General features: G+C 49.2%; 1 protein-coding gene across 6 annotated transcripts in view; it reads left to right on the top strand.

The window, feature by feature from the left end:
- The window catches only part of LOC135896932 (uncharacterized), a 159,491-nt gene extending 145,628 nt beyond the window's left edge, over positions 1-13,863 (top strand). For 4 of the 6 annotated variants that reach the window (XM_070530772.1, XM_070530769.1, XM_070530771.1 and 1 more), the window contains 11 exons: positions 115-391; positions 1,763-1,927; positions 2,761-2,914; positions 3,710-4,007; positions 5,205-5,471; positions 8,174-8,301; positions 9,540-9,920; positions 10,793-11,030; positions 11,178-11,773; positions 12,203-12,571; positions 12,715-13,863. In XM_070530772.1, coding sequence (XP_070386873.1) covers positions 115-391; positions 1,763-1,927; positions 2,761-2,914; positions 3,710-4,007; positions 5,205-5,471; positions 8,174-8,301; positions 9,540-9,920; positions 10,793-11,030; positions 11,178-11,773; positions 12,203-12,571; positions 12,715-12,871 — 3,030 coding nt within the window. In that variant the 3' untranslated portion in view covers positions 12,872-13,863. The remainder of the gene's footprint in view (positions 1-114; positions 392-1,762; positions 1,928-2,760; positions 2,915-3,709; positions 4,008-5,204; positions 5,472-8,173; positions 8,302-9,539; positions 9,921-10,792; positions 11,031-11,177; positions 11,774-12,202; positions 12,572-12,714) is intronic. The other 2 variants (XM_065425469.2, XM_070530773.1) reach the window with 2 other exon arrangements.
- Positions 13,864-14,556: the final 693 nt, after the last annotated feature.

Here is a 14,556-nt window from a genome sequence, read left to right as displayed (position 1 = left end):
TCACCGACAAACCCGATTGCGTATGAAGTAGCCTCCCTGCCTATACCACTGCCGATTTTGGCGGCATTTAGCCGGACAGGCTTGCTATGCTCAACCGCAGCGTGCTTCGTGCAGGTAGCTTGGTCGAAGCTGAAGGACACCGCGCCGGACGTTTATCAGCTGGTGGAGAAGATGACCTTCACACAGCAGGAGTACGAAAAGCTTCTCAAATTTTACCAGAGCAAGAGGCCGCAGCAGAAGAGCTTCCACCAGATTGCGTGCCACTTTCTACTCGATAACGAGGTCCTATTGCACCAGTTCTCGGTACGGGTCGCCGACAAGCCCATGCTCCACATCGGCGGTATCTTCCCCATGTCCGGCATCTATAATCGCGTAGGCGGCGTGCTTACAGGTTAGTTCCTTGGCCATCGCCATAAATTAGATGCTATAACTTGTCATGTGCAAATCGCAAATTGTCATACGTGTATATAAATGTCAGTCTATCGCATAATGTTTGTGGAGCTGTTTCTCCACCGAAAGCCACAGCTGCGGTTGAAAGCGATGGGTGCAGAGTAGCAAACGCAAAACAAGGAAATTAATGTAGAATTGCAACAATACTGTTTACACGAGTTGTGGGCACATAATGCTTGCTATGGGGAAGCGGAACCGCCGACAGGCGTTGTGTCGAATAGCAACAGTCGTCGTAACTGCGCTCGACATTGCCAGCGCAGTTACGAAATTGTGCTCTTAAGCAGAATTATTCGACATTACAAAGCTTTTTTTTTTGCAGTAAGCTGACCTCAGCTAAAACGAATGAATTGTTCAAACTCTTAAAGTTCTCATCGACAGCTCCTCCTGAAAAATTTTGGTTGACTGGCATACCCATCCTTGACGCGCTTGGGCATTCCAGGCCCGGCTCCGTGCCCCATCGGTGCCGACCAGGACTGTAGACTGAAAGAAAAGTTTGCACGCTTTGAGGCTTTTTTTTTTTATTGAAGTGAAAATAAAAGAAAGAGACGTAGTCATCTTATAATGGTGACGGCTACTCCTTTTCTCATAGCAGAAACAACGATATAAAAAAAATATGTTGGAAAATGAAAAAAAAATGAAAAATCACTTCATAGAGTGAGAAAGCCCTTATCTTGTCTGTAAGAAAAGTTTGCACCGTTTGGGCCTTATCTTGGTTCCTACAATCTGAGTAAAGTTTACACCATTTGGGGCTTGAACCTGCAATCTAGGGACGTTTGCACCCTTTGGGGCTTGCTTGTCTCTACATTTGAATTAGTTTGCACTCGGCAGTCAGTCATAGCTAACAGCGCGACCGCGCACTTCGGGAATGGTATTCTCTGCTGTAGCATCACTGCTTAGCATTGTGAGCAAGATTGCATTTTGTCCACTCAGTGCTCACTCTCTTCCTTTTTCCTCTTTCTATTCACCCTTTCCCTTACCCGAGCGTAGGAGCAAATCGGGCACTCATCTGGTTGACCTGTCTGCCGTTCCTCTCCTTGCTTTCTCCCTCTCTCTCTCACTCACCCACTTTTTCTTTATATCTTTATAAATTCTTCCAAGGCACTTCGGAATTCCTGCAGCGGCGGACATCAAAACGACTAAGGGAATGATCCTGTAACAGCAGTCGTAAAAAAATTTGCAGCCATGACTCTGTGCTTTGCCCATACTGGTGATCTCTGCGCGAACATCATCTACATTCACGTTTTTTCCAAATTCAAATGGCAGTGCTTGACTACGCCTTACTACATGTTTGTATCGCTTGTTTTCGTTGCAGCGGCACGCATGGCCATGGATAGCATTAATCGAAACGAGAATATTCTCAAGGACTTCAAGCTTGTTATCCTCGAAGAGGATGGTCAGTGTGCGCAGGACGTGGTCATGAAGCGCTACATCAACTACGTCACCAACTCCACCTACAAGAGCTTGATCGGCATCTTGGGTAAGCTTTATTGCTTGTAGTATAATGCTAGCAGAAAGCCTCACTTGGATGATGTTGTAGGCGTACGCGACGGGTAAAGTCCATGGTTGCTGACGGCTGGGATCTCGCATAACTTGCTCCCCATACGCACAGTCAGGGACCTTACTTTTCGCTACCTATCTTCCATCCGTCTCATACGGTGGGATCATTTACGTTTTTCCTACAGTCCTTAAAACCCAAAGCGTCAGGAATGCTAACTATTCCCACATTTAGTGCTGGCTGCGTACTTTTCGTATATTAGCGTTCAGCTTCGAAAGAGAAAATTCACTCCAGTCGTCCTAAATTCGTTCCTGTCTCATATCATTCTGTTTGATATCGAGGGGCCGAGTTCACATAGTTCGTATATGAACATTTTCTGGATGCTTTCGACAATGAGGCTGTGACGTCCTATTCCAATCAGCTGCACGCCGAACGTGAGGCCCGCGTCGACTCTGTAACAGTGCGGCCGAAACTCTAAAGCCGCTTTCTATCTTCCCGAAAAGTGTGCACTGTCTTGGAAGCTAGGACTGGACAGAGGCGGTCCATCTCACTTGGCCGTTTCCACAACTTCTTCACTTTCAGAATTGACCGATGTTTTTTTCTCACGAACCACTTTGTCGCATGCTCCTGTTTCATGACTATTCAAGCACAGATTTGTGTTCCTCCACTAATATCAGTAGCTTTCTTGCATTTAGGCACACGTGATGCCCTGGCATAGATCACTCGCGTTGCGGTACATGCTTATCGTTTCATAGAAAATATAGAATGTTAGGCTCTCGCTCTTGGCACCATCGGAACCGCCGTGCTCTTTTCAGGGCCTGCCTGCACCGAGACGCTGGAGCCGATCGTGGGCGTGGCACAGCACTACAACACGCCCATCATTAGCTACAGCGCCGAAGGGGCCCTCTTCTCCAAGCGCGAAAAGTACCCCTATTTCTTCCGCACCATCCCTGAGAACCATATATACAGGTGCGTGAATCACTTGCGAGCGTGTGCCTCGAAGTCGCAGCCGTGCCGCATGGAAGTTGCGGAAATGAAACAATCGCTAGGTGCTATATTACTGCCTGCCGAACTTGGTTTCTCACCTTCCTGGAGCCGGCAAACGTGCTGTCCTAAATTGCTAGATTGCTATTCACATCCGGCCTTTCTGTATACATATACTCGCATTTCTCCCTCCGAGCTACCATAAGTTTAGGCAACTCTCACCCTTGTGTGCGCCGCGGTGTACCATGTACCATGTATAAGTGCCCAATTCCTGACGTAAACTTGAAAGCCCTCACCTAAACAACATTTTCAAGACACTGAAGTCTAACGGTAAACTGTAAGTACCAAGCAGAACAGGTGAACGAGTAATATAGGTGGGGTTAGTGTAAATGCGAACGTCACGTCAAGCCGTTCAGGGCGCACGCCTGCGAGCCTTCGTGTTGCTGGAAACAAGAGCGCCTGCGTGCGCAACCCGCGTTTAAGTGTACCTTAGCGCTACTAATGGGTCTCATAACTTCGTATAAGAGAAACCTTAAGTAACTTATGTGCTGAAACCACCGGGCTGTGCATTACACTCGAGGTGCGTAAGGCACGCCTTTAGCCTTCCGTCTCCAGCGAGGGTCCGAAATGGGCGAGTCAACGCTCTGGCCCTTTCAATGGGCAGTAAGTCCAAGAAAACAAGAAGAGTGCGGGACAAAGCGAGAAAGGTACTGCACTTGCGGCTTCCGCGAGATCATTTATTGACCGTGCCATTTGACAGCGTCCTCGTGCTGTACGCAGGTTTGTGTACCTAAAGATGCTGCAGGCTCTGCAGTGGCGGCGCCTGGCAGCGCTCACCGAGGACGGCCACAAGTACAGCGAGTACCTGAACCTGTTGCACGACGACATGCAAAAGCTGGGCCTCAACTTCGTCACCAACCGCAAGTTTCCCCATGACCACGGCACGCACAATGGCACGCACAGGTCTCAAGACATGTCCCAGTACCTGGCTGACCTCAAATCCCGCAATGCGCGCATCATCATCGGCGGCTTCGATGAGGACGCCGCCCGCGCCATTATGTGCGAGGCCTACAGGCAGGTACGCGGCAACTCCCGGTGAGCGCAGTTTCCTGGTGGCTGCTGCAATGGTGCAGCCCAAGAACGAACCGCGAGTCAACGAGAACACGTCGGTGCCTCGAGTCAGGCCTTAATTTGACTTGCACATGCCATTCGATCGATTGCGCACTATTGTTTTGAAGTGCCCCTGAATCACATCTGTAGAACTGCCATTTTGGTGTCGACTGGCACTCTTATCGGCACCCTTAATACACCGTTCGCCCGCAACAATTTTCCAAAATGCTCAGTAATAGCTGATGTAAGTGCTTTTGCAGCAACAAAACTATATACGCCGCGCATGTTCCTCTCCCCTTCGCCGTCCACTGTGTGCGATATCCTTGCATCGGCTCGCATTTAAACTCCATAGACCTCTGAAAGAGGGGAGCCTGTGTTAGTGTGTTACGTCACAACTATGTGCCCTTGTCTTGGCTTTTTTTAAAAGGAAAAGGGGGAGGTATGGCCTATGTGTTCTATTACGGGAAACCGTGTGTAAAATTAGGAGACAAAGAAATACTGCCGAGACTTTCTTACTTGTTTGGTTATTTTTCTCGCAGTTTCTCGCACTGAAGCCATATACATCACATACCAACAAGTTTGTGTTGAGATCCATTTGACACATATGTTATGCTACGCTGCGATTCCAGTCCTAGCCGCGACGGTTCCGTCCCTTTGGCTTCACCGGCATCGCCAAAACTGCTGTAGAGTCTAGGGCGACCAGTGGCAGAGCACTCCGCTACAAACATTACGGCCGCAAAAAAAGCTGCTGGTGGCGACTAGTTTGTAGACTGCGGTCCATGCCACTGTCATAGAGCGTGCGCGGGCTTTTGTTTGAACTGATGAATTCCTTGTAATGCATATGTCGAGCGTCGATGCTTGGCCTAGATTTGAATGACTGTGCTGTACGGTGTTTTTGTTCACTCGAAATGCACAAGTCTGTTGAATGGACCTTTTATGACTTTATAACCACCATGAATGTGCTTCAATCATAAAGGGATGGCCGTTAAGTCACGGTACCGTATGTTCCTCTGGAGACGATTTGAGCTTTGGAACCACCCGTACTACCTTCTTGACACTGAATCGTTCTTTCGCGTTGTGTAGTCGATGCGTAGGATTTTCGCCGTCGATACTTGCATTAGCAATAGAAGCATGTTTGCCTTAGCATGTGTCTTGCATTTGGCAGGGCATGACAGGAAGAGACGGTTACCAGTGGTTTCTACCGACGTGGCTGAGCCAGCAAGAACAGCGCCATCGGGAGTGGTATAACACCGAGTATTACAATCAGCACTTCAATGAAAGCGTGAACTGCACTGTTGGTGAGATGAAGGTGGCCATCGATGGTTACATGAGCCTGCACCCAAAGGCGTATGCTGACGACAACGCCACCATGCAAGACAACAAGACTGTCGCTTTCTGGAAGGAGACGTACAAGCAGATTGCTACAGGTCAGGTAGGAACACGGCGCTATCTGTACTGCTGCGCTGGGTTTCTTAACGCACGTTGAGTTAGCAGAAATGATTGTAATCTTCCACATCGCCGAATGCGCCCATGGGCGCGGAATGGAAAGGGTAGCTTTGTCACGTTGTCGGCAATTGTATGCACAAGTTGAACATGAGTTTGAACTGCAGCGAAAAGCCTGTGCTTATCAATCTCATAAATGTAACTGTCTGGTGCATTTCAAACTCAATCGCGTCGACCTTGCTTATTCTGGTGGGAGATAATAATCCTGAAAGAACCACTATCACTGCTGTCCAGACGCAAAGGTTTTACCTTGACTGTTGATCTGCTGGCCTAGTTCTATGGTTATCTGCAATGGTCTATAAAGTCTGCCTATGGCCCGGAAGTGGCACCTGCACAACGGTCAGCAGGAGTGTGAGCACAGATAGTGGGGCAGGCAGGAGAAAGGGAACATTGAAAGTGGCAACATCGTTAACGGTTGCAGTGAAGGCTGCAGTGCGCATTGTCATGCGTCGGAGCGGTGCCGCGAAATGGTGTAGGGCGTAAGTTCGCGGCACGCGGTGTTGTATACAAAGGAGTGCTTGGCCAGACGCGGTCACTGCACTGAGGGAGTAGAAGTTCCAGCGCATGACATTCGACGTAATAATCATCCGGAGGTTCATTCTAAGCCAGGTGGAGGTGGAGGATAGAAAGAACTCAAAACAAACGACCACACAACGAAACTAACAAGAAAATGCAAGCGCTACCTTCTATAATTACCACACTAGTGTGTGTGGTAGTCATTGCTCTGTTGTTCATAAAGGCTCATTACCAGATACCTCAGCTCGCTGTACAGTTATATGTGTCACTGGCAAAAGAGTATATGGATATAATGCGACTAAAGCACAGGCACAACGCGCCAGGACACTTAGATGTGTGCGCCTCGTTTTCGCGTTTCTGGCGATTTAGTTTCGTCCCCATCAGCTCCTCGAAGTAGGCTGAATATGATCTCGTAATATACGTTCATGAGAGCAAGCTGGCCTCCTCCACATTCACGTACCCTTCCAACTTTCGTATCCCTTGGAACCCTACCACCTTCCTTCCTACCCCAACCTCTAATATCGCTGCTCTGAAACAAAAGCAGCTGACAGAAGTTTGTATACCGTATATAAATGATGATGTGCTTGATTTTTGGTAATCATCACATGAATATCTGATCAATATTGTACCGTTAAATTGCTACCACCGATAGCAAATGTTGCTCCATCTCGATGCTTCTCATCTGCCTTGGCCGGATACGTCGAAATAAATAACGTAAATATTGTTTATGCGGGCCAGCCGTCGTCTGAAACATACGTTATAGCAGCTTCTGCACCGTCTGCCAATAGTCGCACTCTCTAAATCCCAGCGGTAAGACTCTTACTAGGCTCGTGCTGCTACGCGTTTAACTATGCACGAGAAGACAGGGCACTTCCGAGCGCCTGCGTAGCTCGTGCTTGCCTGCACGGAACGATCGTATAAAATAAATAATTAAAAAATAAGCCGTGGCTTATACTAGAGGGCGCGATTACGTTTTTCATCTGTTATCTGGTAAGGCGGAGATGAAGCGCTCAAGAAATATAGCCGCGATCAGGCAACTCGTTAACAAAAAGGAGCGTTTTAATTCGAGTTTAAAACATAATTTCAGAGTTTAAAGAATATTACAAACTTTGTTACTGTCCGAAACAACTCCATCGTGTAATTTTCCAAAACACGACGTCGTTATGAGATTCCTGTACCGGCTCTACGTGATCCTGAGCCAACTTACGGTCGAGTATACACAAAAGAGCTCGAATTACAATACTTTAGAAAAATTAAAACTCAACCTCTCGATTTGTATAGACCTCAACACATCGAAGAAAAAAAAGTGCACGAAAATAGCATAAAATCTGTGACGTCATTGACGTGACCGGCGCCGCGGTTGGGGCGCGAAGGCAGGGAAATGGGGTGCTCATTCTTGCCCCCACTTAAGCCATATCTTCTCCCATCGAACGAATGTAGACAACCCCGGAGCAGCCTCAACGAAGCTGTGCTCGAGCGAGTTAGACATGACGCCAATAACGAACTACATAGTTCTCTGGCAATACGCTCTATACGGCTCACTGACTTTCAGACGTTCTCATCTGCTGTGTATACGCGACTGCGGATTCCATCCTTGCCTGCCAGGTGGCACCGTATTCGTAAACGCATGTAGTTGAAAACTTCGGTTGCTTAGAGTGTATGGTGCACGTCGGCGAATCTTAAGGGTGTAAATACAGCGAAGACTGATGACGGAACGTGTCTCATTTCGTCGCGGTTTGAATAGAAGAGTTGATCTAATGTAACGATTATTTTCGTCCGATCCTGTTACCTCTCGTAATTCGCCGCTTCAAACCGTCGATCCTCGTGCTAACGTGTAGATATAGACCGGGCGCCGCCACTGAAGAAACGCGGGAATGAAGACTTTTAATAGAATTGTTGCATTATTCCAGATTCCGGAAATTAATTCGGACCTCTCCATAGGTCCTGGATAAGACGCAGCTCTCCCCTTCTCCAGCTAGACAATGTGTGTCCTATATTTGTAGAAGTACCGAGTAATTAGGGCACCATGCGTAGCGGTGATGCCGTCGTGCTAGGCTTCGCAACATTCCTGTCTGACGAGCAGTGTTGCTTATCGACGATTTCTCTTTTGTCCAGGGCAGAGAAGACAGCGACTACGGGGGTTACGCGTACGATGCGGTGTGGGTGTTTGCCCTCGCTGTTGACGCGCTGTTCAAGAAGAACCACAGCTATACGTCCTCCATTCATGAGGACGCAACATTTAAGTGAGTCTCATCTCGCCATTCGCGCGCCGCTGTGCATATTTTAGTGACGCATACCGTATTTATTCGAAGCTAATCTTTTCTTTCCCATGGTGACCAAAGTATAGGAAAGGGTGCTTATGTTTGAAGCAAATAAAACATTACCGTGAATATTTTTTTCTTCTTGCTATTGCGTGTTCAGAATGGCAAGTAGGTGCAACTTGGACTCGAAAAATACATTTCCTAGAATTAAAAGGCGAGATTCAGTCGCTCTTTCTTTTTCTACGCGACGCAAGAAAATGGTCGATAAATTTTAAATTGGACTCCTCCTTCCTTACTCAGCACTCTGGTGAATACACTTCCCTGCGAGGGGAAGCTTTTCGTATTATTATTATTATTATTATTATTATTATTATTATTATTATTATTATTATTATTATTATTATTATTATTTCATTTAAATAAACTTTTCAGCAACGAATGAAAAGAAACAAAGCAGCATTACAAATATTGCGTGCTGGGCTCCGATCTTCCGTCTTTTTCCTTTGAACAAACGTTTATCCTGTTTGGTCTTGTTCGTCTGTGTCACCCGTATTCGCTAAGCCGAATAGCTATCATTTCCAGCATGTAGCATCGCAGTAATTGGGAGGGAATTGCGTTGTGCTAGAACAATGAACATTGTCATCTCTGGCTACCTACATATACTTTTGGTTGCCTTTTTCTGGCGGAACTGTTTTTCATTCGTCTTTTTTTTAATAGCTGCATTATACAGTCAGTAGCAATACCTGGATCGCAGCTGTTCGTCTGCACCGTCTGTCCACATGATGCTGACTGTCTATGCTTCTAACACTGCACATCTTCGCCGGAGCAAAATCGACATATGACGGGGCAAGACCCGGGTAATTGGTGATCGCTCACAAGGGCCTTCGTCCTGCAGTGGACATTAAAATAGGCTGATGATGTTCTTGGTGATGTTGATCAGAAAGGGGCCTAAGCCAGGAGATAAATGCACTCTTTATCCTGTGAGTATAATAGGACGTAGAGCCTTCTTCTGAGTGAAACTCTCACCGAGTTTTGTTGTTATTGTTACTTACCGTTGTTGCTTCCCTCGCTTCCCTCCCTTTGGACCGCGGTATGTAAAGAAGCATATACGAAGCCTTGTGCTCCAGTAACTAGGAGGATCTCTCAGAACCTGCATGTGGCGCGCAGTCATCGGCGGCGAGTGGGGCAAGCTATGAGTTACCATTTGGGCATGGCTGCAGGGAACTGATCCGGCTGATCAACGCAACCGACTTCCACGGCGTGACAGGCCACGTCCGCTTCTATCGTTCGAGTCGGCTGACGGACGTCATCATCCGGCAGTGGGTGAACGGCAGCCAGCACCACGTGGGCACGTACAGCCCTGGCGTCGGTGACGAGGGCGACCGGCTGGCTCTGGGGCCCTCGGAATCGCTGAGCGCCATCCACTGGCCCGCCGGCCGAAATCAGGGTGACGGCGGCGAAGACCCTGTGCTATGCCCACTTGAAGGGCTGCGCCGTCTGCTCAACACCAGCTGCGACTTGGCCATTGTCGTCGCCAACGTCATAGGGCTGAGTCTGTTCGCGCTGCTCATGATCGGTGGTTGCGTCGTCTTCAAGAGAAGGTATGCGCTCCTCTTCGCCACGCTTAAATTGCGTCCCATTCGTCTTCGTGAAGAACCGCTAGTCGGGAGCGTTGTATCCAGTTCATTGTTATGAGAAGAGCTCGAACCATATACGCCACAAACGAAAACATAAGAATGACGACGCAAGCATTACCCTTACTTGTCATCCTTGCTAATCGTCTCGGAAATACTCCAGATACAGTAGTACCACGGTTGTTACACGGGCTTGTTGACACGCCCTGAGAGTGTTAGCCAGTGGTTAAAAGAACGTTCCACACTCGCCGACATGGCCGTGAAGGGGCGCTGGCTAACACTTCCAAGGGTAATCTTTTACACAAACACAAATACCCGCGAAAGTAGACAAAAGGATGGCCTCTGCGGTAGCTTAATTGGTCAAGCACCCCATGCGGAGAATGTGGGTTCGGCTTCCACGTGCGGCAAGTTGTCTTTCGTCCACTTTTATTTTTCCTTTTCCTGATCTTTTTTAAATCTCGGTTAAACGACACAACTACTTTGCCCTATGCTTTCTCTGGTTTCATTGTTTTCTTGATGTAATTTTGCATTGTCATTGCGCGGTGGCATTGATGCTCAAATATGTTTTCCGTAGCTTAATAAGCATGTCACTGCACGTTGAACTGTTTTGAATGATGCTGGGTAAAAATAACGAAACCAACGTCCCCGTATTGCGTATAGTTGGAGAACTTCTGAAACATGTCTCGGTGTTGATATCGCGGAGCTTTCTCGTGATGCTTTTCATTATTTTTCGCTACGTTATAACTGCGCCCAGAAATGTGCCATGACAAATGCAATTGCGCAAGAAAGCTTTTATCGCTCCCCGACGTACCAATTCTTCGACTGCTCGATTGTTTCAGGTACGAAGAAAAAGTGAAGCAGACAGAGGCGCGCATGCGAGAGCTAGGGCTACTGACGTCGAACCACCTGCCGTCCCTGGATGGTTGGGAAATGCCACGGGACCACATAGTGATCAACCGCAAGTTGGGCGAAGGCGCATTCGGCACTGTGTACGGTGGGGAGGCGCTAGTGACAGACCAATGCTGGCAAGCCGTGGCTGTCAAGACGCTTAAGGTCGGTGCCATCATCGAAGAGAAGGTATGACACTTCCTTTTCAGCAAGTTCATCTTCTGCATGTTCCCATTGCACGCGCTTCTTCTGCATGCACCGCTCACTTCACTCTAGTGCTTCGTCCGCTGTGGCGATAACTTCGTGCAAAACTGCAAAGCCGCGCGCTACTCGCAGCTGGACTTCCTGAGCGAGGCGGAGATGATGAAGCGTTTCGACCACAAGAACATCGTGCGGCTGCTGGGCGTGTGCACGACGGGCGAGCCCGTGTACACGGTCATGGAGTTCATGCTGTACGGCGACCTTAAGACGTACCTGCTTGCCCGCCGGCACTTGGTTAAGGAGAACGAGCGCCACAAGTCCGAGGAAGTGTCAGACCGCTGCCTGACGGCCATGGCGCTGGACGTGGCGCGTGGGTTGAGCTACCTTGCCGACCTGAAGTACGTACACCGCGACTTGGCCTGCCGCAACTGCCTCGTCAACGCCGGCCGCACTGTCAAGATTGGCGACTTCGGCATGTGCCGACCTATGTACGACTCGGATTATTACCGCTTCAACAAGCGCGGGATGCTTCCCGTGCGGTGGATGGCACCCGAGAGCCTCAACGACGGCATCTTCACCACCATGTCTGACGTCTGGAGCTACGGCGTGCTGCTTTACGAGATCATCACGTTCGCCAGTTTCCCGTACCAGGGACTCTCCAACAACCAGGTCCTCGAGTACGTCAAGGGATACAAAACCCTACCCGTGCCCAACGGCTGCAAGCCTGAGCTGTAAGCTGAGTGCATCGCCCCGAGCGCTTTTCCCTGCAGCACGCTTCGATAATTGCGTAGTTAAAAATTTCGAGGCCGGTGAGGAAGTTAAGGAAAGCTTAGTTTACTGATTTAAATTTGCTTCGAACAAAGGTTCGCGCACTGGGTACCTGTTAGGATTTCACTAATAGACATGCTGCCGTCCACGACTGATCTGCTAAACTGCACCGATGGCTGGCGCTGCATGAACAACCATGCTGAGACAGACAGCATGTCATATAATGGTATCTGCTCCGCCAGGCTTGTTAGTGGCCCAGCTTTATTGCTAAACGATACATACTTATTTGAGACAAAGCATGCTGCTAATTTTTGGTATACTTCTGCCGTCCGCGAATTGTGGGTGTTGCGTGCGCCGCTCAGTGCGCGCACTGTTGTGCGGCCCGCACGCAGGGAGGCGCTTCTGCTGCGCTGCTGGGCGCGCAGCCCGTCGCAGAGGCCCACGGCGTGCGAGATCGTCGAGATCCTGGCTAACGACAGCAAGCTCATCTCCCCTTGCCTGGACCAGCCTCCGGCCAGCGTCCAGGTGGAGGGCACCGACTCGCTCGAGCTGACTGCCATCGGCGACCGCGGCCGCCTGCACTCCATCTCGTCGCTGGCCCGGCGCGTGGAGTCCGTGGAACGCTCTGCTGCCGTGGTGGTGGGCCAGCAGCCGCAACAGCCGGGTTCCCCAGTTCCACCGCCGCGCAACCAGTACGTCACTCTCCGCCAGCTCAGTCGCACCAGCAGGCTGGAAGCCGTCGGCTGCAACATGACGCCGCTGTGAGCCTCGTCTTCTAAAGACGGGAGCCGTCTCTCTTAGACTTTTTTTTCTCACTTGTGCTGCGCGTCAGTGTTATGCGCGTGTAGTGAATCCTGTGAGTGCCTGAACCCCCAGGGCAGCGTTCTCTTTTTCTCCATTACAGCCCGGCGTATCTTATCCATCCTGAACTGCGCCCTAGCGTTGGCAACCACCAGCAAACGCATGAGCCGCCCAAGACGATATCTCCGTTGCTGGGAAGTTTGCGGAAAACGCCGAGGTTCTTGTACTCGTCGCGCCTGGCAACCACGACGCTGACCTAGCGCCTTCCCGTTCCGGCGGCACAGCAGTCGGGGGTGCACGTGCGCGTCCACGCCGCCTGTTTCGAGCTCTGCCGCACTACTGCGCCTATGGACGCATGCCAGTGGCAGGAACCCGTCGCGTGGCCGGTTGGCGACGGTGCGCTCTAGTCCTACATCGCGATGTGCGAGAACATGATCACCCATTACGTGTGCGTGCGCGGTTTTCCAAGTGTGCGGACTGAACCAAGCAACAGAACCGGGCGTACACGCATGCACCTATTGTACAGCAGTCGCAGTCACCGTCCATTTTTCGTTTTGAACCCTGCAGTGTTTGTGGTCCGGTTTTAGCTGAGCGCACCACGAATGGTTCCGACTCACCTGTCGGCGTGTCTTCGACTTCTGTGGTACTCGGGCTCGGTCACCCGAATGCTGCGTTAATTTATTATTTTTGTGCATATTTTGTTCGCTCCTGCTCAGATACGAAAGTACACATCCCTCTACGGTAGAATACCTGGAAATAAGTTTGTTTTTTGTATCTTCTTTTTTTGTTGTTCCATAACGTTATAAAAGATCTAATTATTTCTTTTGTACATATTATACTTTCATGCAGTGTGTGCTGTCGTTGAGCGTGAAATTTTTGAAACAACTGTTATTCCGCATTGGGCCCCACTTGTGAAATAAATGACGCACATACTACTGAGAATGTGGACTTATAGATGGAACGCGCTTTTATCAAGTGTAAGCTTGTCGAGTTCCTTTTCAAGTAGTCAAGGCACATTACGCACACTTTCTTACGGGATGCCGCCAAGATACCTTCAATAAACGTTCGAGCCGTTTGTAGGTATTGATATGGTCACAGCCCTCGTTTGTTCATTCCCTTCCTTCAGTGCGTGTGCTATTATTTGTAAAACCAGGAGCTCGCAAAATTTTCTGCTGCAAACAGTTCCCGTGCGAGTAAAATATCTCGTATGGAAATTTCGGTAATCCTCAAATAAAGCAAGATACGAAGCTGGCATTGGTTTTTTTTTTTTTTCATGTTGTACTGTGCCGAATCAGTGCCGCTTTTTGTAAGAGGTGAGGTAGGTAATCTCTAAGTGAGAGATACGTACCTCACATGCCGTCGTCGGCTTTCTCACGCTGAGGGCATTGTTGAAGTAAGAAGTAGAGGTCAGATGGGAAACGAAAGGCAGCAGGCTTATTTTACGTATTTACGAGAGTTGACTGGAGGAGCACACGGAAGGCTGTCGAGCTTTTTTCTATTGAAGCAGTGTCCTTCCCTCGGTCTCTAGACAAGGGAACCCGGTGATGTGGTGTATTGACATAGGGCTGCGCCTCGTATATGGCGCTCTTTCGCTGACCCAGCATTCGAGGATGAAGAGCAGTGTAGCATCACGCACGGCCGTCCCAATGTGCCAAGCGTAGAGGGAAACGCAGGAGAGACCTCGCCTCTTGCCGCTTCTGGACCCCAATGAAATCGCCGCCAGACCACAGGTCGCTCTCCTCGAGACATCTGTTATGTGCGGCAGGTAAACAAAAAAAAATTCAATAATGGCGAGACCTGTGCCAGTAGCCATAGTGGTCAGAAGCAGAGTTGCGAAGTGCCAACTTCATAGTTGGAATGATTTTAAACATCTGTTTCTAAACACCCAGAATTTTAAACACCATTTTTAAACACCCCGAATGGAATGTGAGTAAAATTATGGCAC

Source organism: Dermacentor albipictus, chromosome 1 (genome assembly GCF_038994185.2).
Source record: "Dermacentor albipictus isolate Rhodes 1998 colony chromosome 1, USDA_Dalb.pri_finalv2, whole genome shotgun sequence".
Lineage (NCBI taxonomy): Eukaryota > Metazoa > Arthropoda > Arachnida > Ixodida > Ixodidae > Dermacentor > Dermacentor albipictus.
The sequence above is the reverse complement of the archived record's forward strand: the minus strand, read 5'-3'. Positions and strand labels throughout refer to the sequence as shown.